This window comes from Diadema antillarum, unplaced genomic scaffold (assembly GCF_040938485.1).
Source record: "Diadema antillarum isolate AM-2024a unplaced genomic scaffold, OU_Dant_1.0 seq00000243_RagTag, whole genome shotgun sequence".
NCBI lineage: Eukaryota > Metazoa > Echinodermata > Echinoidea > Diadematoida > Diadematidae > Diadema > Diadema antillarum.
Genome location: NW_027271287.1, coordinates 1,655,047 through 1,680,123, shown reverse-complemented (window position 1 = coordinate 1,680,123; position 25,077 = coordinate 1,655,047). Strand labels below are relative to the sequence as shown.

Genomic DNA, 25,077 nt, shown 5'->3' with positions numbered 1-25,077 from the left:
TTAACATTGGGCCCTAAGGTTCATTGACCTCTGCCTGTGACCTTTGACCTTGAGGTGCCCTTAATATTTCGTAAAATGTGTAACTTTGTATGACCAACTTTGATGGAAATTGAAGTCCACAGTAGGGAGTTATTCAAGTTTTTGTAGCATTATGGACGGACGACGGACGGACGACGGATGTACGGACGACAGACGGACAGATGCCGCAGGCGATCCCTTAGTCTCCCCACACCTCCGGTGGGCTCGACAAAAAACCACCAACAAATCATTTACATAATACATGTACTCATCACTAGAATTTAATTCATGTAAATCATATTTATTATTGGCTTTTCATGCTTTTTGTCCAATACAAATTAATTGGCAATATGGTCATTTCAGCTCATAAATTTGCAAACGTAACATTTTAACACTGCATGTCTCTGGTTTTAACAGTAACATACCACAAAATGATTGTCTCTTATAATGTGTCTGCTACATACACTGTACATGCACACACACTGCATCTATCATGGCAAACATTAAACATTCTCCATACACCTACAATAAGATGGCTGCACCAATTCAGCTATTCTCAAGCTGGGAATACAGTTGTACGGATTAATCCCTACTCTAATACCATTCTGATACTTTCATATAGCCTATATCATTTTCATCTTTCATTATATAACTAAGTGTAAAGAAAATAAACCAACAAAACAAAAAAGACACATGTACAGCCATGGGCAAATATTCCAAAAACATGACTTTACGTACTCTATCATATGCCAATAAGTCCTATCTTATTAAGTCATAGCTGCAATAACACCTCTGGTGATGATGAAAGATTAAACATGGGGGATATTCTCCATCTGACAGTTTGTCAACTAAGCCTAGTTTCCATGGGCCAGTGTGAACAACACATAACAGAGAAGAAGCCAAACTAGACACCTTTTTCAATACAAAACCTGCACCGACAGAGATTTGATCCCAAACTCTTAACACTTGCATGAAGCTCCACACCTGCAAGAGAACTGTCTAAAATTGCTGTAAAACCAAAAATACACCCTAAATTAAAACAATATTTTACTCACAAGCTTTAACGGCGGGACTGTCAGCTACAAACAGTTCTTTGCAATTGCAGTAAAAAAACACCACCAAAAAAAAAAAAAACCAAGACAAAAACACAAACAAACACTTCTTTGCTGTATTATAGTGCTAGAGCACTGCAACATTTATCATTTGGCTGTTGTTTAAAAACTTTGGAAAAAAAATGCCTTTACACTTGCAACTAGGTACAGCTGGAAAATTGTTCAATGTAACCAATCATCTTCATCTACTACATGGGTAGACCTGGCAAAATAACACACCTGAACAGTTACACATTTTTGAATGTTACAATGCTGTCCAAAAGGGCTTCTGCAGTGTCACGTTCTACTAGGTCTGACAATAGTCCCTAGATTTTGGAATACATGACTTGTTCAAATCTATGCCAAACATATGCAATTTAACCACAGATATTACATTGTTTCTCTATTGCATGCAGGGAAATACATGAAAATTGTCATGCCAACATCAAAATATAGAGCAAAAGTGGATATCGTCTACAGTGTATGTACTTTTATCTGGTAACATCTTCCATAAAGCCATCACAGAAACCAGTGTGATGAAACTTCTCTAAAAGCTGGTAAAGTGCTCACTGCCAGAGTGAAGTGGTGAATGTGACCTTTGAACTATGCACTTCTGAACTGGTTGCAACAATTGATACCAATGACAAGTGTAAAAAGAAAGAAAATAAAAATGCAAACTTCCTTCAAATTTAATTTTTTTATGAATCACTCAAAGAATTTCCCTAATCACAATTCAATCATTGTACCAAGTAACTAGATTAAACTGGCTGAGTTGCTCCACAAACAAAGGATTAAAATGTGAAGTTTAGGATCATTCATAAAACCCAACTACACAGATCAATTGCCACTGCATAGTCACACAATGCATTTTAACAATTTTTTGTCTATTTATTTTTTCTTTTCACTTTTCACCCCACTCTGTGACACTGACGTTCTTGACACGAAGCAGGCCTGGGCTTTGGTGAGGCTACATCTCTCTCGTCCTATTTCTAAAGGAGAAGAAAAGTTAACCAGGGGGCCACTTCATCTGTCTACCTCCAATGACATGGATGTGAAGGTGATACACAGACTGACTGCCATGTTTACCATTGTTGATCACTGCACATACAAGAGAGAGAGAGAGAGAGAATACATTAATTTATCACATCTATTTGTTATTTAAAATTCATACACTCTCTGGAAGACACCACGCCTGCCTTGAGCATTTTTATTTTGAGGTATAATGTTACCCTTTTCCCCGCACCTCACACATCTAGGAATAAAGGGCTAAAGTTGCTTAACCCTAAAAAGACTGGGCTATTTTGGTAGCTCGAAAGACTGGGGGGGGGGGGGGGGGTGGGAGGGCTAAAGGGCCCCCCCCCCCTTAAGATCTCGGCCGTGGATCGCACAATGGTAGTGTGCGATGTAATCTACAAGATCGTATGTTTAAATTTTCCAAAATAGTCTTCTTTTATTTCATTTTGATTAATTATGCTAATTTATGCGAGAAATCAGACTCTTTGATCTAAATCAGTAAACAAAGCTCCAAAAAATGCTCATTTTTGGTCTAATTATTCTTTATGGCATTCTTAGCAAATGCACTTGAAAAAAAATTCAGTATCAAAATTGATTTCCTATTCATTTTATTGTTTCATGAATTTCTTATGTATTTCTTTGTTTTTTCGACCTTTTGTTTTTGTTGTTTTTTTAACAAAATTTGTGGCAGACATTTTTTGAAGCATAATGCTCCTAAAACAAATTAATTTTAGCCATTGAGAGTAAAAATAAGCATATTTATATGAACCATGTGAAAAAACTCAATTTGCATTGACTTTGTACACAAAATCACATTTTTGAGCCATTTTCGGCCTCACATGCATATACAAAATGTTACGTAACTTCAGAACCGTACCCCCGGGCCTCACAAATTTGGTGTCAAAATGTGCGGGAAACTTGAAAGAAAAAAGTCATAGAGTATCGCAGCAAGAGCATTGCGTGTTGCAGAGTAATCGCGCGAAATGTCGAGGGGGGAGCCTTTTAGGGCCCCCCCCCCCCCAAGTCTTTTTAGGGTTAACTCGTTGAAGATTTGTCCCGAGTATACTCCGGCAGGTGTCTATGCAACATGTACATGTATGTTATAGCAATGTCAGCTTGTCCTCAACTGAGTTAATGCTAGCTAGGTCCCTTCATTTGACAGAACTACTACAGGAAGCTTCACATCCACCTTGCCTGTCTTGCCCATACTCATACACACAAACAGACAAATTAACCCTACACGTGTAACTACGCCAGGAGGGAGGGGGGCCTTGGAAGCCCCCTCTCGACATTCTGCACAATGTATCGCCATCGTAAAAAGCTATCGCCGTAATGTTTCATGACTTTTTTCTTTCCAGTCTCCCGCATGTTTTGACACCAAATTTGGGATGCCCGGGCACCTGGTTCTAAAGTTACACATAAATGTACATGCATGTCAGAACAAAAATTGCTCAAAAAATAAGAATTTTTGTACTGTATAAATTCAATGCAAACTTTGCTTACAGTCAAATTTCATAAAAGCATGATTATTTGGGGGTTTTATCGATTAAAATCAATTAAAAGCACATGAAAAACAATAGAATACTTAAGAAATGTGTTTCTGACGGCACAATTTTTTTCATCTGCCTTTGCTGAGGACACTAGAAAAAATATTTACACAAAAATGTGCCTGTTTTGAGGTTTATTTAGTGATTTATAGCAAAAAGTCTGATATTTATGCATCATTATGCTTAAATTAGCATAATTTAGCATAAATGATATATATATCTTTTTAAATCAACTTTACAGTTTTTTAGATTACTATCACAGACAATGTGTGTGCTAATTTTCATCATGATCGCTTGGTCGACGGCCGAGATCTGGAGGGGCGCCTGGGAGGCCTGCCACTCCAATCAAAACAAGAAAATAAAAATAAAAAAAAATAATAATGATAATGATAATACAGTCAAACTCGGATACCTCGACGTCGGATAAGCCGAATATCACTTACCTCGGGGGCAAAATGAAAGTCCCGATTGTTCCTATGGAGTTTCCGTGTATTAAAATTTGCGTAGCTCGAAAAAGATAACTCGAAGTTCGGTTACCTCGAAGGGAAATCTAATGTCCCGATCTTAATTAACTTATTGTTTTTCCCAGCATGTTGCTCGAATCGAAATTGCAAACATCACTCAGCATCTCCGATTAAGCGCGCGTGGACAGCGAAGACATGTCCAAATGTTTTCACACTCGATTGTAAATATTCTGAGACCAGAACAATCGCGCGCCCAAGAAGAAATACCCGATACACAGCTGACAAGGAAAATCCCCAACACCTACCAACACACGTACATGGTATGCACATAGCACCCGTGCCAATGGAGTGCTTTGCGATAGCACTACGCGCTGCCTCATCATTCGCTTTTCTTTAACCACTGTGTTTTGATTTTTGATCGAGACAGTCATACCGTGCGCGTAGATTTCCCAACCGTCGGGGCGCACCTGCTTACGTTGACAGTTATATCTTTGCCATTAATCACGCTCCACTGTCAAAACATCAATCTTTTGCCTTTCACGAAGTTTACTTCCCCGAGAACGCAAGCACTGAAACTTTTTTTTTTTTCCAGCAATGCGATTATGAAAATCTGGAAGTATAAGCCGATCACAATGAAGAATAGAATACACAGGGCTCCGCACTAAGTTTTATCGGGCCACCAATATCATTGATTTTTATTTTCTGGTGGTCGAAAGTAAAATCTGGTGACAAAAAAAAAAAAATCAGGAAAAACAGTAGAAAAACTAAATCGGTCCTACTAAATATAGACAAATTAATATTAAGCATTATTGAAGTGATACAGATGCCCATGTCTAAAACAAATGAATAGAAAATTCAATCATCTTACTCTGTGTTTAAAGATTTGACAAATAGGTGTAGAGATTATTATGAAAGTTGATGCCCATATATTGAGGAGGTCAAAACTTACGTTTGAAATGAGAAAATGGGAGGATTTGCTGACATTTGTTAGCATCCGACATTTGTCTTAGCATTGTAAAAAGCCGTAAGTTACCGTTATTCATTTTTAAATGTAAAAGCAAACAACCGACATTCATTTTAGAATCTTACGGAGCTGAATACTATCCTAATCCATTTCCAAACGTGAAAGCAAACATCCGCTATTTGTTTTAGCATCTAACTGAGCGGATTAATACCATTAATCATTTCCAAATGATAAAGCAACAATCTGTTATTTATTTTTGCATCGTACGGAGCAGAATATTACCGTTATTCATTTCAAACATCCGACATTTATTTCATTATCGAACGGAGCCGAATGTTACTGCTGTCCACTTCCGAAAGTGAAATGAATCATCTGACAATTATTTTATCATCGCACGGAGCCGAATGTTACTGTTTTTCATTTTTGAACGTCAAGGCAGACATCAGACATTTTGGACCATGAAACGTATAGCTGAATGTTAGTGATATTTATTTCGAAATGTACCGTAGCAAATATCCAATATTTTTTTTATCATCGTATGGGGCAGAATGTTACTGCAGTTCACTTCCAAATATGCCAAACGTAAAAGCAATCATTCGACATGTATTTTAGCATCTTCCGGAGCTGAATGCTATTGACATTTATTTTACTTTCGAACGTAAAAGTACACATCCGGCATTTATTTTATCAGCGTACGGAGTTGAATATTATTGTTATTCACTTCAGAACATCAAAACAAACATTCAACATTTATTTTAGCATCTTCCGGAGCTAAATGTTATTGCAATTTAGTTTCGAGCGTAAAAGCAAACATCCAGCATTTATTTCATCATTGTCAGGAGTTGAATATTATTGTTACTCTTTTCCGAACGTCAAAGCAAACATCAAACATTAATTTTACCATTAAACGCAGCTGAATGTTACTGTTATTTATTTCGAAATTTAAAAGCAAACATCATACAGTTATTTTAGCATCATATGGACATGATGGAGCAGAATATTACTGCTATTTTCTTCCGAACATAACAACGATCATCTGACATCTATTTTAGCATCTTCCGGAGCCGAATGCTATTGCTATTTAATTTCGAAAGTATAAGGAAACATCCGACATTTATTTAACCTTCGTACGGAGTTGAATGTTATTGTTTTTCATTTCCGAACGTCATAGCAAAAATTCGACATTTATTTCAGCGTCTTCCGGAGCCGAATGTTATCCTTATTCATTTCCGAACGCAAAACCAAATATCTAACATTAGTTTTAGCACCATACGGAGCTGAGTCTTATCGTTATTCATTTCCGAAAGTATGAGCAAACACCCGACATTTATTTTAGTATCATACCGAGTCGAATATTACCGTCATTCATTTCCACAATTAAACGCAAACCTCTGACCTTTATTTTAGCATCTTACGGAGCCGATTGTTACCGCTGTTCATTTTCAAAAGTAAAGGCAAACATCCGACTTTTTTTTCTTTTTTTGGTGGCGCGATCGGGCCACCAAAATCTTTATTTCTGAAATTTTGATTTCATTTCCGATTTTCACTCAATTCATTCATATAAAAGTTGATTCTATTCAAATTGACAAGCATGCAAATAATCAATAGGCACTATAACAGACACCATGTTGAACATCGATAAACGTCGAACATCGATAAACATTGGATAAGTCGAAGAAAATTCGACGTACGCGTACCTCGAAATTCGCGTACGTCGAACCATTTTCTTCAGTCCCGACGAATTCGAGGTATCCGAGTTTGACTGTAATAATAATAACAATTATTACTATTATAATAACTATAATAGTTATAATAATGATAATAATAATAATACAAATAAAACTAATACATGTCTGATGAATTACAGGAACTAGGTAAGCCAAGGGCTATTGCATTATTTAAGAGTAAGCACATTAAAGTACATCATGTTTTATTTCAGGAAACTATGTCCATTCGGAGAAATTAAATCTGACTTTAAACAACAAAAACAAACAAATCTGTCCATAAGGGCACACCATCAATGTGTCAATTTCTGGTACTTTATACTAGGATCAAACTTTCTGTGGCTGTGTGAGGAACACTTTGCATGACGTAAAAAAAAATGGTACATCTTCAAGAAAGATGCACAGTACTAGACATGGTGAAAATCAGACACAAATTTAGGAATGCTGAATGACATTAATCCTCACCAATTCTGTAGCCTTCCTCAAGAGGTTCAGTGGTGGCAATCTTCCTGGCAACAGTCATCAAGTGTCCAAGTAACTGTTGGATACAGAGCATGGAGGAGAAATCTTAGGACAGATGAACCACTGAGGGCAGTGATATTCTTGGCATGCGGAGAAATACTTCATTAAACTCAAGGCTGCACACTAACCCATTTTTTTTTCTACTGGTCCGACCTGTTTGTCGGACCAGTAGGCACCCAGTTTTTCCATTTTTTTAACTGGTCCATTCCTTAAAAAGTTACTGGTCCAACAGTGATTTTTACTGGTTATGGACTGCCAGACCAGTGCCAGTGTGCTGCAGTGATTAAAGGCATAATTTACCGTTTGCAGATGAAACAAAAACCCAGCATTAGTGCTTTAAAATAGTGCTAAAATGTGAGTTAGGGATAGAAACAACCACTGCAAAAATTTGAATTACTAAAGTGAACAATAGTTATAATAAAAATGTTTTCAGACTAAACCGTCTACAGTTATGGTTTATTAAGAAAAATATGTATATCTCCTTATATTTTAGGCTTTATTGCAAAAATTTTTCATGGTAGGATGTTTTGTGGTACGTCAGACCTACTCATATGCATCAAATGTAATATCTTGAACATTTTTGAAATCACTGCTCCCAAAGGTAAACTGGACCTTTAACTGTATAGTTCAACTGGTCTTGCTTATACATGAATGTGACTGGTGAGAGGCTGATTGGAAATGGCGACTGGAGGGGAAGAAATTATACAGAATGTTCCATTATCCCATTCTAAGCCAGGGACATTGGATGCTGTGTACAAAGCTATGGGATTAGACAGGCTACTCAGGCACTTTCTGGTGTAACCTGCCCAAAATAGCTTATCATCCCCTGAGTGAAGAACGTGTTGGTATGTCTGAAACAAGAGAAGGCTTCTTCCCTTATGTTATAAAGGTTTAGAGACAGGTGTTTGCAGTCATACAAACTGTAGCCATAACACAAACACAAAAGATCCATGCATGCTCAGGCAAAACCAGACTACAAAAATATTCCCAGGACCAGGGAAAAATCATGATTTGGGTTGATTTTTTTATTTTTTATTATTATTTTTTTTTTTTTGGGGGGGGGGGGGGGGAGGGGCAACTGTATCAGACTCAGATCAAAATTTGGCCAAAAACAAAACCGACTAAGATTTACAAATCTAACAGGATTTTTATAAACTTTTGGGTATTCTGCGACACATTTTGCCATGACGCTACAGCAAATTTCTTGTGTTTGTCATATGAATTCCAAGTGAAACTTGGGTTCTTCCCTCCAGCTGTACACATGGCATGCTGCTAGCCTCATTGACTGCTGTGAAGTCAGAGCTCTAGTTACATCAACAGACTGCCGGGCCAATAGTGCATGAGCACTGCGGTGGCAAAAACTTGCTGCATATCTTTAATACTTTGTCAATGCTCAACTAATGCTTTGTGAGTGGAATGCTCACACATCTCAATTTTTAATGCCGCCACGTTTCACATCGAGAATAGGCCTACTGATACAAAAATTACATGATTTGAGCTTCGTCATAAAACTATACAGTAATCAAAAGTGTTCCAAATAAAAAACACACACACACACACACACACACACACACACAAAAAAAAAAACCCAAACAAATATTTTCCAGTTACAAAGCAGATTTGGTTTGAGCGTGTGTATGTGTTTGGTTTTGTTTCTATTATCTTATTTTTTTTTTTTTTTTTGCAAATTAAGGAGTCAAGACGTCGGAAAACCATTTTACTTTTGGGTGTGGGCCCTTAGCTCATCAGCTATACAATATTGCAGTCACTTATCTAACGGTACACACCTGAGAATCACCGTCCTCCGCCTCACTAATGGTCGGTATCTCCTTCCTTGGGATGACCAGGAAATGGGTTGGTGCAACTGGATTCACATCGTGGAATGCAATGCACTGAAAAGAGACAATGAAATCATTTTTACAGCACATTTAACTTGACTAATAAGGCACACAATTTTGCATCAAATTGATTTTACACTAAAGATGTTGTCAGAAAAATAAAAACAAACATGATTCTAATTTTGAATATTATGCAACACTCATAATTTCACACCTGCAATTGATTTTTTTTTTCAAGATTTTTGTTTGTCTGTTTGCATACATATGCACAAAACACATTTCACAGCTCTGCATTATCAAATTGTCTATGTAATGCACTACCAATTTTGTACATATCAAAATAGAGTATGGAATCATTTTGCAATGATAATGATACCATTAATGTAAATGAATGAATGTTACCTTGTAGGAGCAAACAGTCATGTTATACAAGCTGTGAATGATTAACAATTTATTCTATACCTGGTCATCTTCATAAATAAGGTCAGCAGGAATCTCCTTGTTCAAAATCTTGGTGAAAATGTTGGGCTTGTCCTTCTTGCGGTCAGTCTTACGAGCTTCTGATGCCAGAATGCTGGCTTTGACCTCTCCATCATCACAGAATGGACGGAGCTGCATCACAGTATAAAGAAAAAGAAAAAGAGAAAAAAAAATCCATGAAATCTCTCCGTTCTTCCAAAATGACTAAATTTACTTCATACATATTTAACAACTGTGCCTTTGCTATCCACCACAAACTTCTGCAGTTCCTAAGCATCCAAACCTTTCTTACCTCAAGTGCCTTGAATTTGAAGTGAACTTCAAATTCTGATTTATTGTTACCAAAGATTAAACAAAGTTCCATCTCCTATTATATGAAATTGTTTTCAGGCATCATTCATTTCTAATCAAGGTAGCAGGGAGAGATAGAAAAAAAAAATCACTCATGACCATACCATGACTCATTCATGACCATGTGTATTCATTTTCCAACTCATTTCAATTTGCAGCTGCGAGCTGACCTGAGGATTTGACATCACTGACAATTTGAATTCCTCTACAAAATTCCACATATACACATGATTACTGTAAAACGTGATATATTCACAGCATGAAATTTTTGCGCATTGGAGCCGACAGCCTTGTTCATGGAATGAAATTTTCGCGAATTGCTACTGGCATTCAATGCATGTATGCTGTAGTGTAGACAAAAACTTTCGCGTGCAGTTTAATTTCGCAAATTTTGGCGCTCGCAAAATTCGCGAAATTAAAATGCACGCGAAAATTTCTTGTTTTACAGTAGTTGGGTAGAGTCTAAATAAATTACAACAGTGTCTAAAAAATCAAAATCTACAAAGAAAAAGCAGAGTTCTACATCTATTTTCTTGTACTTTTTTTTATGATGATAAGATCTAACTATTAAGTTGTATGTAACGTTTGAGGTAGACCCCTGCCCCCCCGCTACAATGTTGCAATACAAATGTCAAAAATACATCTTGCAAATTGACTCAAACTAAAGATTGGTTGAAGAAGATGAATCGACAAAGGACACAATCAATCAGTTGCAACAAATTGGACAGCTATGACACCTATACAATCCAGGTACCTCTTCGTACCATACAGTAGCTTTTGTCCCATCCCAGGTACCACTGCGGTCTGCAGCTCACAGCTTAGCTCAGTACACACAAAATATAAGCGCTCATTATATAGTCCATGGGCCAGGCCAGATATTGGTACCATCTGAGGTGGCAAAACCTTTTTGGTGTCATTTTGTTTGTCGGGCATAGATATGCTTATCAAGCTATGATAGCATTTCCAAATGAGTAGCTTAGTCATAGTAAATGAATTTTTAACCAATTTGGTCTCGTTGTTATATCCCTATACTTCTGAATCGAAACTAACCGCTATACAAAGAAGAGCACTGTCTTCTGTATGTTCCATAGAGCTGTAAAATGCAGCTCTATGGTATATTCACAGGTGTTCTATTGTAAACGTGGTGCGCTTAGTCTTTATTCAAGGCAGCGAAGGGAATATCCAAAGGTCATGATGTCCACAGCGCTTAGTCTTTATTCTAGACGGCGAAGGGACTATCCAAAGCGTATGATACAGTGTATATCCTTTTATCTAAAAACAACAACAACAACAAAAGCAATTCCTCGTGAATTTCACCGTATCTTTCAATTATTTATCATTTTCCGGCGAAAACGTTACGGTGAAAACGCTGATACCACGCCAATGTCGCTTTATTTCCCTCCAACAATATAAGATAATGCAAAAACAATGTACCGGTACACTACGATACATTATAATGAATGATATTGTAAATGAACAGAGTGATTTTTGTTTAAAACTGATGTACCGTAGTTATGGGTAAACTCGGCCTAGCGGGTAAAGTCGGCCGCCAGCGCGCACAGTACAATTTTATGTACTGTGCGCGCTGGCGGCCGACTTTACCCACTAGGCCGAGTTTACCCATAACTACGGTATTTGTTGATAGGGTAGTATAAAAACAGTTTAGATAATCCCTTTTATGAGGAACTTTAGATTATGATAACGGTACATTGGTCTAGATAAAGACTAAGCGCATCGCGTGACAGCTGTGCCTGTGGACATCATAACCCTTTGGATATTCCCTTCGCTGCCTTGAATAAAAACTAAGCGCACCGCGTTTACAACAGAACACCTGTGGACATACAGAAGGCAGTGCTCTTCTTTGTATAGCGGTTTAGTTTCGATTCAGAAGTATAGGGATATAAAAACGAGACCAAATTGGTTAAAAATTCATTTATTATGACTAAGCTACTCATTTGGAAATGCTATCATAGCTTGATAAGCATATCTATGCCCGACAAACAAACTGACACCAAAAAGGTTGTGCCACCTCAGATGGTACCAACAACCCATTTTTCTGGTCTTGGCCCATGGACTAATACAGTTAGTGCACTGCACTGCATGATCATTCGCCGTATTGATGACAGCATAGTCTTCAGTCCCATATACTTCAAAATACGTCGGCATTTCAAAGTTTAGATATTTTAAAATCATTTTCTGATCTATCATCGTCAGTGGTAACCAGAACTTTACCCGTACATGATGGGGAAACATACCTGGACTGCAGTCAAATGCCTAGACACCGAAATATTCTTACGTGCAAACGTTTTTGGACTGCAGATTGAAGTCCGCACTGCATACCGCAGGAGTTGGCTCACGCCCCTGCAAGCAGCCATGACTATTCTGTACAGAAACACGTACACATACACGATCGAGGGCGCACGTACTGTTCGGTTCGTACGGCGCCACGTGCGCACTATGGGGAAAGCAGCTACTGAGTACTAGTATTTCTTACTGGTAATCAACAGATTAGTGATTGTTATAAGAGTTGAGATTGAAGACCCTGCGCCAGCAATGACAAAAAAAGAAGACTGGGATCCAAAAAGATCGAATAGAAGAAGAGGAAGGAGGGAGAGAAAAAAAGAAGACGAAGATGAAGGTTGAAGAAGAAGAAGAAGAAGAAGAAGAAGATGTGGAGGAGGAGGAAGAAGGAGAAGGATGAGGAGGAGGTGGAGGTAGTTGTCTTTACAAAGCATCTTATAAACATATAAAAAGATAATTTTTAAAGAATTTTAGAGATTGCTCCTCAGCAGGGACGGATCCAGGTATTCCGTAAAGGGGAGGCCCGATGCGCTCCCGCCTCAGTATCTGTCTCAGTATGTCTCATTCAGCCCTAAATTCCGCGAAATCGGTGCTGCAACAGCAAAAGAACTACGTGTATCTTCATAATTAGCAGGGTATATATTATCAAACATGTTATACACTGCATACCAAAATGAAAGTAAACACAATCTTAAGCACAATGAGCATAATATAGATGTATTAATATACAGTTTCACAATCCTGCAAAAGTTGCAATTTTCTGCAGCCGCGTATAGTCCGCTGGGCAATATAAAGCGCGGTCTATTGCTAGTATTTCATCAGTTGCTATTATAAGACAACAGTAGAGTAACACAAATGAAGAAATATGAGGTCTATAGCTAGAATCGCGCGTATGTTGCATAATGTCGACAGATTGTAATTGTAAGACCCGGATATAAGACCATGCAGAAAGCACTGTTACAAAATGACACTGCTCTTTATCGGCGTTGATTTGTTCTTTTCTTTCAAGAAACAATACTTTCTCAGTCCTTCAAAAATAAAAAAAACAACAACATAGATCAAGGGAAATGAGAGACTGATTATGTCATTTGAATATTTCATAATCAGCCTGAGTATTTCAAGTTCGCCTTCCACATAACAAAATTATTTATGTTACGGTATAGTGACTTGGATATAGTGAACAAAGATGATTCATTTGCAGAGGGAGACAAACTGAAGAAACTCAACCTGAAAGATGATTTCATTTTAGATGGGAAAAATCGAGAAGGTACTGGCCGTTATCATCTTGTTCACAGCGTATGAGAGCTGCAGCATCCGTGGACTTTATAACGCAGGAGGAGAGCCTACAAGCTATTAGCTATCATGTATCACGATTGAGCACTGATGGGGTGTTAGAGAAACGTATGAAGAGTTTGTTTGCAAAAACCGATAAGTCCATATTTGCTAAAATGGAGATATTTGCGATTAAAGGTCAAGAAAAATAAAGAGAATAATAAGAAAATTTTTGCTTCTTTTGACCATAACTTCAAAAATATACCTTTATATGTAATGGCTAATATATAATTTAAAAGGTATCATTTTGTAATTTATGACAGAGATCGTACTTCAAAATCTTCAAAAATGGACTTATCGGTTTTTGCAAACGAACCCTTCGTATGCAAACATAATATTGGAGAAACAAAGGCATTCAATTAAATTCAATTCATTAATTTCATTCTCATATTTCTTCCAACAAGAAACACAACACAAGGCAAATCAGAAAATCCATCGATAAGCATCCACAGTAAAGCGCGAAGGATAAACGATAGTCAACAAACTAATAGAAATGAAATGTGCACGTGCCATGGGGGGTTACAGTTATATTTTGAGGAGAAAAAAAAAGAGAGAACTGAGAGGTCCACGGTGCTTGTCAGTGCTGATGCTTGTAGATTGTGAACCACTCAAGAATTCATGACTTGAGTTTTGGATATACATGTACACACGCATGCACAGATGTGATACTATAACATGATAATATAGTAAGAAACGGGGAAAAATTCTGCAGAACAGTGTGAAACTTAAAATGGGATTAGAAATAAGGAAGTTATCTCATTCTGATATTTCAAAAACTTTTCAGAACAAACTTCAATCAGCAAGTTAATGATGTCACGCTCTCAGAATTTCTTCAATCGCCTTACACAAATGATAAACATCTCTTATTTCAGTTGTGTAAATGTAAAACTTGCCTTAAAACCAACCGAAAATAAAAAGGAACAAATTTTAACTCTGATATCTTCTCTTTTTTTTTTTTTTGGTATGGGAATAGGCCTTTGCTTTCACATGTATTAGATAAAAATATTATTTTTTCCTAATTCCATAATGATACAATCATGAAAAATTGTCATGGTATGACATAATCAACTCATTTTGAATAATCATAAGGACTGGTCAAGGAATATTTTCAGAAAAAAATTCAAAATGTCATAATAAGTATACTCTTTCTTATTTGTTATCCGATTTTTGTCATTCCCTGGTTGGAACATTGTGGAAGGAATTTTTCTTTTTGAGTTTATATGTTATTTGGGGATGGATTTCCTCTTTGATAAGGGGAATGCAAATAAGTGATGATGACACCTCTCAGTTTCCCGTTGATCGTGGAAAACAAAAATCAGCTAATAAAATCGGCAGTAAACCATAATCTTATTCCTGCTGCTGAGGCCTATTTTCAAAATATGATCGGTAGGAAATGAATTATCAGGATTGAGACTAGTTCATAACTGCATAAAAAATTGAAGTAAAATGGAAATTTCAAGATTTTGTAAAAAAATGAAGGGCCTATTAGTTTGATAAAACTCTAATAGCAAGTTGTGAGGCGCGGAGGCATTACCAACTCGTTTGTTCATATTGACCGTTTAACAATTCTTTTTTTTTCTCGAAAATGAACGAAACTTCACAATTTCTTTTCCTGATTGCGATCGGATTTTCATTTTAATTCTTATCACTCTTTCTTGTCGTATAGGCCTGTTATATAGTTCCATACTAGAGTACCTTAACAGGTCCGGAATTCAATTTAACCCTTATACTTCTGGATCTAGAGAAGATTTGTACAAATTCGGGGCTTTTGAGTTCAAATTCAAGTTTATTGTCATCTAAAAAAAAATATTCCCTTAGCAGAGAGAAAGAAACCCCAACACTGTCAGTTAGTGTTTTCAGCAATGATTTACAGTATTGTATCATGAGCTGCTATTTTCGCGAATTTCGCGAATCACAGTTGGATCACTTGAAAATGTCGCCTTGCATTGCACTGTAGCGCATTTTAGGATAAGAATGTCGGTGTCAATTCGCGAAAACAACATCTTGCGAGAATGTCTGTGACTCCTGTCATTCGCGAAAATATATGTACGCGAAAATAACAGCCTATGTACAACTAGTACTTGTATAGGTGATAGCCGAGAAGCTCGAAGATCAAGGCAAGTTGTTGTGAGTATGTGCAGTGCTAGGTGGTATAAGTGAGGTGCTCTGCGGCGGAGCGAGACGGTTTGATACATCGTAACACCACCTGCTGCTGATATGCTGCTACGATCGAAAGACAGGCAAGTTTGGAGTTTTAATGATTTGTAGATCACAGTGGTTTGAAATGTGACTGAGGTTTTTTCATGAGATGGCATGATCGCCGCCAACCAAGTTTTTAGCAGAGGTGAAAATTAAACATAAATTGGATGGGTATAATTACGCCACTAAACTTGTGGCGCGCCGCGTCGTAGCTTCACACTGGCACTGCACTTTGGGTGAAATACAACATGTATCCGTCTATCCGAAGGCGCCGCGCAAGGCATTCTCATAGTCCGGTCTGTTCATTTTATTGTTAGTTGATGTCTGTTGCGTAAATTTATACGGATATGCAATTAATGTTTTGGAACAGGTCAGCTTTTGCTCTCCAAATTAAATGTCCATTTTCATTTGATTTGTCAATCTTTGTACACTGGTTTTACTTTCTTTACTTAATACTTTAATCAATCGATGCTATAGCCTAGTAGTAGGTCCGGGCCTGTTCATCGATCGATTGGTACAATGCAGAATGGTAGTCATTTGAATCAATCTTTCAATTAGTAGAATTACGAGTGGTTCTATGCCGTGACTATGGCAAGGTGTGTGTGTGGATGTGGAGAGAGAGGATTCAACTTCAAGACATCTGTTAGTATCCTTCAGGGTCATATACAGATGGTAATTCTTTCCCGTAGTTGTTCAGTCTGTTTTGTCCTTAACTTACATATTTGTAAAGGAGGGAACCTGTCTTACAATGTAATTTATTAAAGCACATTGTCATCGATTTGCATCGATCTGATCATTTCTAGATCCTAACTGAGTTAGAGTAGTTGCTAATTACAATAATTCTTTTTTATAGTAAATTTACAGGCGTCTACACTACACTACACTACACTACACTACATTACAGCTTCTTCTTCTTGGATACTGTCCAACACCCCTTAGTAGGGCTAGGGGCCAACTAACTGCGACCAGCCCCAACGTGCAGTGCAGCGTGTTGGCGGCGCGGTCTCCGGGGCTAGGGGCCAACCGGATGGGAGTGCGCTGGTGTTTATTGCGCAGAGAGAGAAGTTTGGAATCTAGACAATTGATAGTAGTACTAAAATTTAGTTGCTTTGTGCCTTTGCTCTTGCTGGATGTACTGAAGGATTGCTGCTTTGTCTTGAAGGAGTCTTTGTTTGTGATGCCGGTGACTGTCGGTGTGTTCTAGTCTGTGATACTACGTTGTAGTTCTTGGGATGAATGGGTATTTATAGCAGTTTTTGTTCATATGGCAATTGGGATGTAACTTGTACAAACGTACTTGTAGATGGTGATTTCCAGAGAACCCTAAAAATAGGGCCGGACACAGGGCTTGTCGATATAACGAGGTACATTTACTGATGTAGGTCCCTATAAAAAGTAGATAATCATAAATCTAGTAAACTCCCTACAGTGTGTATCTAGAAGCTAGATACATCATTTGTTACATGTACATGATAGACCCCTGCTTTGCATATATCGTCGGTGTTTTCACGAACCGACGCTATTTCGATTTTGGTCAAAATTTTCAAAATCGAGATATTGGTACCAAATGAAAGTGCTTTCTAAACTCTACCAAATCCCCAAATTTTAGATCACAAAATTAATTATTCTTAATTTTATCAAAGAAAGAAAAAGACGACGGTACCCGAAATATCGAGAAATTGAGAAAAAGGGGTTTCACGAACCGACGTAGGAAAGATACGCCGGTTCGTGAAACCCGAATTGCTAGGGTGAAGAGCAATGCGGGTTTTACGAACCGTCGCGGTTGCATTATTTTGAGCTTTCTTCAACTTACTGGCCTAGAATTAGGTTTTGGCCCTAATCCAGATCTCAGAGTGAGAACCAAACCTTCTGAAAGATGAATGACGGCCTAAGCCAGCCCACTGTCCACGAGTGAAGTGAATGGTAAGCTATAATCCTATTAAAATCATGCTCAAAATAACAGTTTTAGTTGGACTACCATAACCATCAATTGCGGTAGAGTGTAGTCCCATGTATTCAATCGCGTGATGCTTATGAAGCCTAGTCTGTAAACGCCATCCAATTTCAAATTACATCCCAAATCATATTATTTATAGTTTCTTTTCAACTTATGTCGTTACTTCTGAGACTACTGAGTACTGTAGTCGTAACGTCTGTGTGCAAGACATGCAAGATGTCAAAGTCTCGAAGACACTCATGGCTAAGTCTTGACTTGAGTTGAAAATGAAATCATGAGATTGACAAAGTAGGCCTACTAAACTAAAAAAAAAAGTAAAAAGTCTTAAAGTAAAACTCAAAGGAAGAGTAAAGAATAAAGGTAGACATGTTAGACTTTAACTTTCAAGTCTAGCTATTAAGTCTAAGTTAAGACTTTACTTGTAATACCAGTTACTAAAACTAAGATCAGCTGAAGTCTAAGACCAAGTCAAATTAACACAGAGTCTATAGTCTACCTCTAGATCTACATCTAGACTAGTGGTAATAGTAGGTAGAGTCCATCCATTTTTCCCCCCAATTTTTACTGGTCCATTCCTGAAAAAGTTACTGGTCAGTGTCCAACAGTGATTTTTCCTGGTCAGGGACCGTCGGACCAGTGCCAGTGTGCAGCGTTGGTGTAGATGTCATCTATGACACTGACAGTATGTGGTCTAGTGATACTACCTAAACACTACGAGTACTCTACAGGTTAGGTGGCTTTCCTGTACAGTGCAGTGTTATAGTATACTTGTGAATTCAGCCCTAGTACCGTACTGTGTGTAGATGTGTGACATTATGTCTAACGTTAGTTCGAGTGGAGTACCTTTGAAGCACAGCGGTGGGGCTTTTTTTCCCTAAAACTTGTGAATGCGGCCCAACCAAATGGCGTTTACATATTTACGCGTGATTGATAGTGATACAGTAGCGCTGTCGATTTCCACAGCAGCCATACATAATCTGTTGTCCTTTCTTCTTTCCTTTTTTCCCTTTGTTCTTTCACCCTTTTTATTCTTGGAATCGAAGGACTTCTAAGAAATGTCCCTCGACTGATTTAACCAGGACTCTTGAGTCCTGGTAAACCTAACCTAACCGAGTAACCGTTAACGTTTGTTAGGCCTAACATAACAGTAACACTGACTTAGCCCTGTATTGACTTTGTCTTTGGCCGACTTACTGAGATGGCGAGTCTAACTCTTCAACGTTAGTCTAAACGTAGTCGTTAGATCTGTCAGTGTCAGTGTCACCGGTTATTGTATATGGTGCCATCTCTAATGTACGTTAACAAGTTGATGTTAGTTATCTATGTCAACTTACTGATTCAGTAATAGTGGTACTGTCATCCTGTTGGATATCGCCGCAATATCATCCGTGACGTGTTAATTTCGTGTCACAAAGACAAAAGTTGCCAAGATCTAATAGTATTAGATGTCTAGATCTAGATGTAGTCTAGATCTAAGTAATATAAATTCTGTGTAACTTAAAAGTGAAAGGTCTAGACTTCACTTAGTCTATAATTAGACCAGACATTCATGAGGCAAAGGCCTATTTAGTAGATCTATTCTTATTCTATTTTAACGTCAATTCCTAGTAACTCGCCACGTGTTATTCCTAAGGCCAAGGACTTCCGGGTTAGTGATTTTTTTTTTCATAAATACCAAACAGCAGACGTGTTTTCATTTGCATTCTTGCACAGACTTCATGAAAATATGTGCAGTATCAAAGAAATATGATGCACATGACAATGCCAGTGTTTTATAGGTGAATGGTTAATACCTTTAAAAGCTGAATGATAATGTAGAGTCTAGGTCTAATTAAGATGTTACAGTCTCTGATAAGAAACAGGTTTGATTGTCATAGACTGTTTCCCAAATGCAGGTACATGTAGTAATATTCAGCTATTTCAATGCAATGCCTTGTTTACAAGTACATGTAGATTTATATTCATGTGAATGATAATTCAATTTCTACATGAGGCTTACTAAGTGCTAAACATAATATCTTGCATCAGTAAAATGTGTAAATGACGAGACAATTTGAATATGCATCAAAGACGAACAGCAGCATTTTTTGACATTCTTTGATCCTGCATAGGCCTACCATTTTGTTTTATGTTTAATATAAATAGAGCAAAATAATTTCAACTTCAGTTTTGTTGGCTGATTTTTTTTTTCTTCTCAAAATTAAAGTTGTATCTTGTACCATTATGTTTGATTTTAATCAAAAGTTCTTAATTTCTTTCTTTTCTTTCAGATGACTGGTGCCATGTAGTAGCGAAGAACTGGACTGTCTCAGAAAAGAAAAGGAAAAGTACAAGGTCGTGTACATCATCAACGGATGTGAATACAATGGTAATGTAGAGTCTAGGTCTAATTAAGATGTTAAAGTCTCTGATAATAACCAAGTTTGATTGTCGTAGACTGTGTCCCAAATGCAGTTAGTATATATTCAGCTTTTTTCAAAGCAATGCCTTGTTTACAAGGACATGTAGATTTATTCATGTGAATAATAATTTAATTTCTACATGAGACTTACTAAGTGCTAGACACAAGATTTTGCATCATTAAAATACAACTGTATGTAAAAGGCGAGACAATTTCAATATGCATCAAAGACGAACAGCAGTATTTTTTTGACATTCTTTGATCCTGTATGCCATTTTGTTTTATGTTTAATATAAATAGAGCAAAATAATTACAACTACAGTTTAGTTGGCTGATTTCTTTTTCTCAGAATGAAAGTTGTATCTTGTATCATGATGTTTGATTTTAATCGAAAGTTCGTAATTGCTGTCTTTTCTTTCAGATGACTGATGCCATGCAGTAGCGAAGAGCTGGACTGTTTCAGAGAAGAAAAAAAAGTACAGCATCATGCTAATCATCAAGGAATGTGAATACAATGGCTTAGGAAAGAGGACAATCTACAGATAGGATAGAAGGGAGAAATTGGGATGAAGGGCGACAACATAAGGACGGTATATCTACAGTGAAATGTGATTGTAAAGTGGAAACATGAAAGGAGATTTTAAGATTGAAGGTGAAAACAATGCATTCCATTCTGTGATGTCGTAATTACAATTTTGCTACACTTTAATAACACTACAGAGAGACATTTATGTCAAGGAAAGCTTCATGTGGATATGGAATGTTAGATTTTTTTAAGTGTTCATTGGCATGTATTTCATGATAATAAATCTTGAAGGTTTTGTGTGGTAATCATAACCTTGTGATAAATCTTGATAGATTTCTAAGTGCACATTGGCAATATTAGATGATGCTGTAATCAGATTAAGTTCTATTCTCCTTTATTCTTTTATTTATTATTTTGTTGTCTTCAACCCACTCTGAATGTGTCACGTATGATTCTTATAAACATGGGAACATGCACTCCATGTAACTGATAGGACTTATAACAAATTGACATAATTATTCAACCATCACTAGACAGTTCTGTTATAAGATGTTCTTTATTTAACTAAAACTGTAAATTATGATACGTGTATGTTCCCATGCAAACTCACAACAAAATACAGAAATATGATTTCTTTTAATAATAATTCATTATGTCTCTAAATTTACAATTAAAGAAAGTGATTGCAAAAAGGATGTCAAACATTGTATATTAAAATAATAGATTATTAATTTGTCTCCATCCGTAGTAACGCACGCAACTACAGTGTGCAGTTTGTAGGCTGCTGTGAAAAAAAAAATCACAGGCAGCCCAAGCAGGATTCGAACCCACGATCTCTGGATTACTAGACCAGCGTCATAACCACTAGACCACCGGAGTGCCCTGGCACTACCTTTACACATGAATAATTAAATATAGAAGGGCTTGGGAGCGCTTCCAAGTTTACTGCTCTTATTAAATATGTACATGTCATTTGCAACTCAACTAAAGATGATTAACACACTGAAATTCTTACTTTAAATGATATTCATAATCTGTTTTTTTTTTCTTTAATAGCTTGGGATGGACACTTTATACACTGTATCGGTCTACATTTCGCCTACAATATGGAATTCTTTACTTCGAGACGTTTGTTTTTAAAAAACAAAAAATTCAGAGTCCTTTAAAGGTGCTGTAAAACAGTGGTGTTTGTTTGCTTGTTTGTTTTTTGGTGGGGGGGGGGGGGAGGGGAGTCAAATTAGCCTTGGCCACTCTCCACCGTCCTTTTTTTTTTTCCTTTAGCTGCATACTTTTTTAGTCATCACATGAAAATTCATCTGCATCCACCCCGTAGTTTTGCTGATGACCTTTCTTTTTAATTATTTTAGCCACACACATTATGGCCGAATTTCCCCACCCCTCTTGTGAATTTGCTAGTACAGTGTACATGTGCTAAGACACATTCTCAGAATGTGTTTATAGTACTGATGGATTAAGGATTCACAGGGGGGGGGGGGGGGGTCGGCCAAAATTTCTCTTTTCTCATATGTAACAAGCCTACGGGGTGAAAGGCTGATATTATGGGCTTTCTACACACATTTTTAGATGCTAATTATTGGTTAACAGGAGCACGATCATTTATGTTGTGATTAATTTGTTTCCTTATGTATATGTATGACTTCTATTAGAGACTTAATTGGCTTGGCACTCCTTACATCGACCTATTTTAGACACCCATTTCCTTCTCTCTCTCTCTTGCTTTTTCTCTACTGTCCTGTGAATAGTGTAACTACATGTACATGCAGTACATCTTCTCTTTTGTATGATATACATCAAGTTTTTATCTGAGCATATGGGTGTTGCAGCACTCTCAAGCTTCATGCATATGCAGCAACATCTTTGTGTGTTCATATACATAGTTATGCTTGATATGTTAATTTGAGAATGTTATTCTTTCTCTTGTATATGTTCCGTCCGCACTCTATAGATGTAAATGTACGATGTAAGATTTGGTGTGCATGTTCGAACTGTGTTCCTCTTTTTGTGAACACACAAGAACTGATATAATAATGAACTTGAATTACACATATTCTTGAATCTTGATTCCATCTCCATTTGCCATTAGATATTTATTGATTTATGGAGCTCTTCCACAATTGTTATCCTTCCCATTGTCATTACTCATCTCTGAATAATTCAAATTTGATTTTATTGAGTACCTATGTTTCTTCGATTACATAATGTACCTCTTCAATATATTGCTGCAAAAGGCATAATAAAACATGACCATTATCATATATTTAGAATGAAGCTTGAAATTCTGATAGTGTTGATATTTTTGTATTTTTAGGAGTTTATCAGTTTCGAAGAGTGCATGCAGGATGAGTTTTATGTTTTCATATCAAGTGCAGCTATCATAGAATCTGTTGAGCAGGATAGAGAAAGATGGAAAATGAGGAATTGTGAGTGAATTCGCATGCGAGCCAAATGACAATAATGACACCGATAAAAATTGTGACAAAGTAAAAGTCACAAATAACAGAGTGCATGAGTATGAAAGATGAGTAAATGCAAGTAATTATTACTGACTGGCACGTCTTTTCCCCAATTTTTAGCGGTATCCTTCATCTTAGAACAAACATTCATAATTATTATGAAAGAAGTGAACTGAATTTGAATTTAAAATAATGTGAAAAAATAAAAAAGAAAGTTAAAAAAGTTTAAAAAAAAACAGTAAAAAGTAAAAAATATGAATCACAGTATACCGAGTACATGTAATACCAAATGATAGATGTCCACATGCAAAAGTGTTAAATAATATATCCACAAAAAGGGGGGGGGGGGGGCAAAGAAATCTTTGGAACGATCAACGACAGCTCTAATAACAATACTAAATGAAGATGAAAACAATGACAACATGCTTTTTAGAACAATTAAGAGAAACTGGCTTGTATTATCATCTTAATTATCACTAAATGTATTGTAATCATCACAACAATCATTACATGACAATTAATTTCAATTAATAAGGTTATTGTTGATAAGCAGGTATAGCCCTAATAGTATTTGTATGTAAACACATACGAAAATGAAATCAACAATCATTACATGACAATTAATTTCAATTAATAAGGTTATTGTTGATAAGCAGGTATAGCCCTAATAGTATTTGTATGTGAACACATACGAAAATGAAATAGCGACGGTTCGTAAATTACACGCGTATTGCACGTTACCTATTGTGCAGGCCCTACAGCGCGGGTCTCACGAACCGGCGTAATACAACTTACGTCGGTTCGTGAGACTCGCGCTTAAGTACATAACCTATGGTGCGAGCAAGAAACGATGGATTTACGAACCGACGCAGTGAGTTTGAAGACAGAAATATCCTAAATTTTTTGGATTCACACTAAAATTACACTATGGATAGGAAGAACAACTTCCACTCTCATCACCCTGTCAAAATTTTCACACACAAGACAGGAAAAGTCATTGAAAACGTTGTCTAAAACTTGTGAGATCTTTAAACGCGATTTTCTCAGAATTGCATTTTCGCTCAAAAACGAAATAGCGTCGGTTCGTGAAAACGCCGACGATATGAGGGTAGACATTCTGTACCATACACTGTAATTATGCATGATCATATCATGGTTGAGCATGCGCATGCCATGATGATGGAATCAAAGTGGGGCCGATCAGGCCGAGGTTCTTATGAATTTAAAGAATCGGTGGCAGAATCTATATCTTGAATCTGGTGATTCTGTCCCATGGGCTGTCTTTTTTTTTCTCCTTTCTTTCTGTACAACCAGATGTAGAGAGGCATGCGACCTCATTTGTACCTGACATGCTGGCCTGCCTTTCAAATTACCAAAATAATGGCTTTCCTCTTCTTCTATGATAGTGACCACAATTGCTTGCTGATTAAATTCTGTCACTTTCCTGACCACTGTGTTTAGATTATTTATGGTAGGTATGTAGACCAAAGGGCTCCTTTCAAGGTAAAGAAGAAATGAAACAAGTTGTGTACAACTTACAAGACTGTTCATGACTCTTGATAACCTGTTGAAGATGAGTCCCGACTAGTCTACATGGGAAATGACTGTTGAAGCAAAGTCAGTCCATCCTCAATAGGTTAATAGATGGATTTTTGGTCAGTTTTATGTCATAGTCTGTGATTGAAATTTGAGTGACTTTGAATCAAGTAATGACTATCATCCCTGCAAAATGTGCCATGCTACATCCTGTACAGTGTAGATAAATGCAGTATACATTGGGTGTAACTGTTTAATTTCTGTGCTGTAAAATGAATTTAGTGTTGAATTAACCTTTTATCCCCAAATTACATACAGCGTATAGTCATAATGTATGA

At 37.0% G+C, this 25,077-nt stretch overlaps 1 protein-coding gene and 1 long non-coding RNA gene across 2 annotated transcripts; one reads left to right on the top strand and one right to left on the bottom strand.

Annotated features, from left to right (window-relative positions):
* Positions 1–310: 310 nt before the first annotated feature.
* On the bottom strand, positions 311–12,388 carry LOC139729498 (adenosine 5'-monophosphoramidase HINT1-like). The gene is made up of 5 exons (XM_071640423.1): positions 12,269–12,388; positions 9,645–9,794; positions 9,132–9,236; positions 7,288–7,360; positions 311–2,207 (listed from the first exon to the last, which is right to left on the bottom strand). The coding sequence occupies exons 1-5, from the start codon at positions 12,386–12,388 to the stop codon at positions 2,116–2,118; spliced, it is 540 nt and encodes a 179-aa protein (XP_071496524.1). The 3' UTR covers positions 311–2,115.
* A 5,265-nt stretch (positions 12,389–17,653) lies between these two features.
* On the top strand, positions 17,654–20,679 carry LOC139729473 (uncharacterized). Its single transcript, XR_011710872.1, has 3 exons — positions 17,654–17,768; positions 20,073–20,170; positions 20,625–20,679. It is a non-coding gene; the product is annotated as an uncharacterized lncRNA (long non-coding RNA).
* Positions 20,680–25,077: the final 4,398 nt, after the last annotated feature.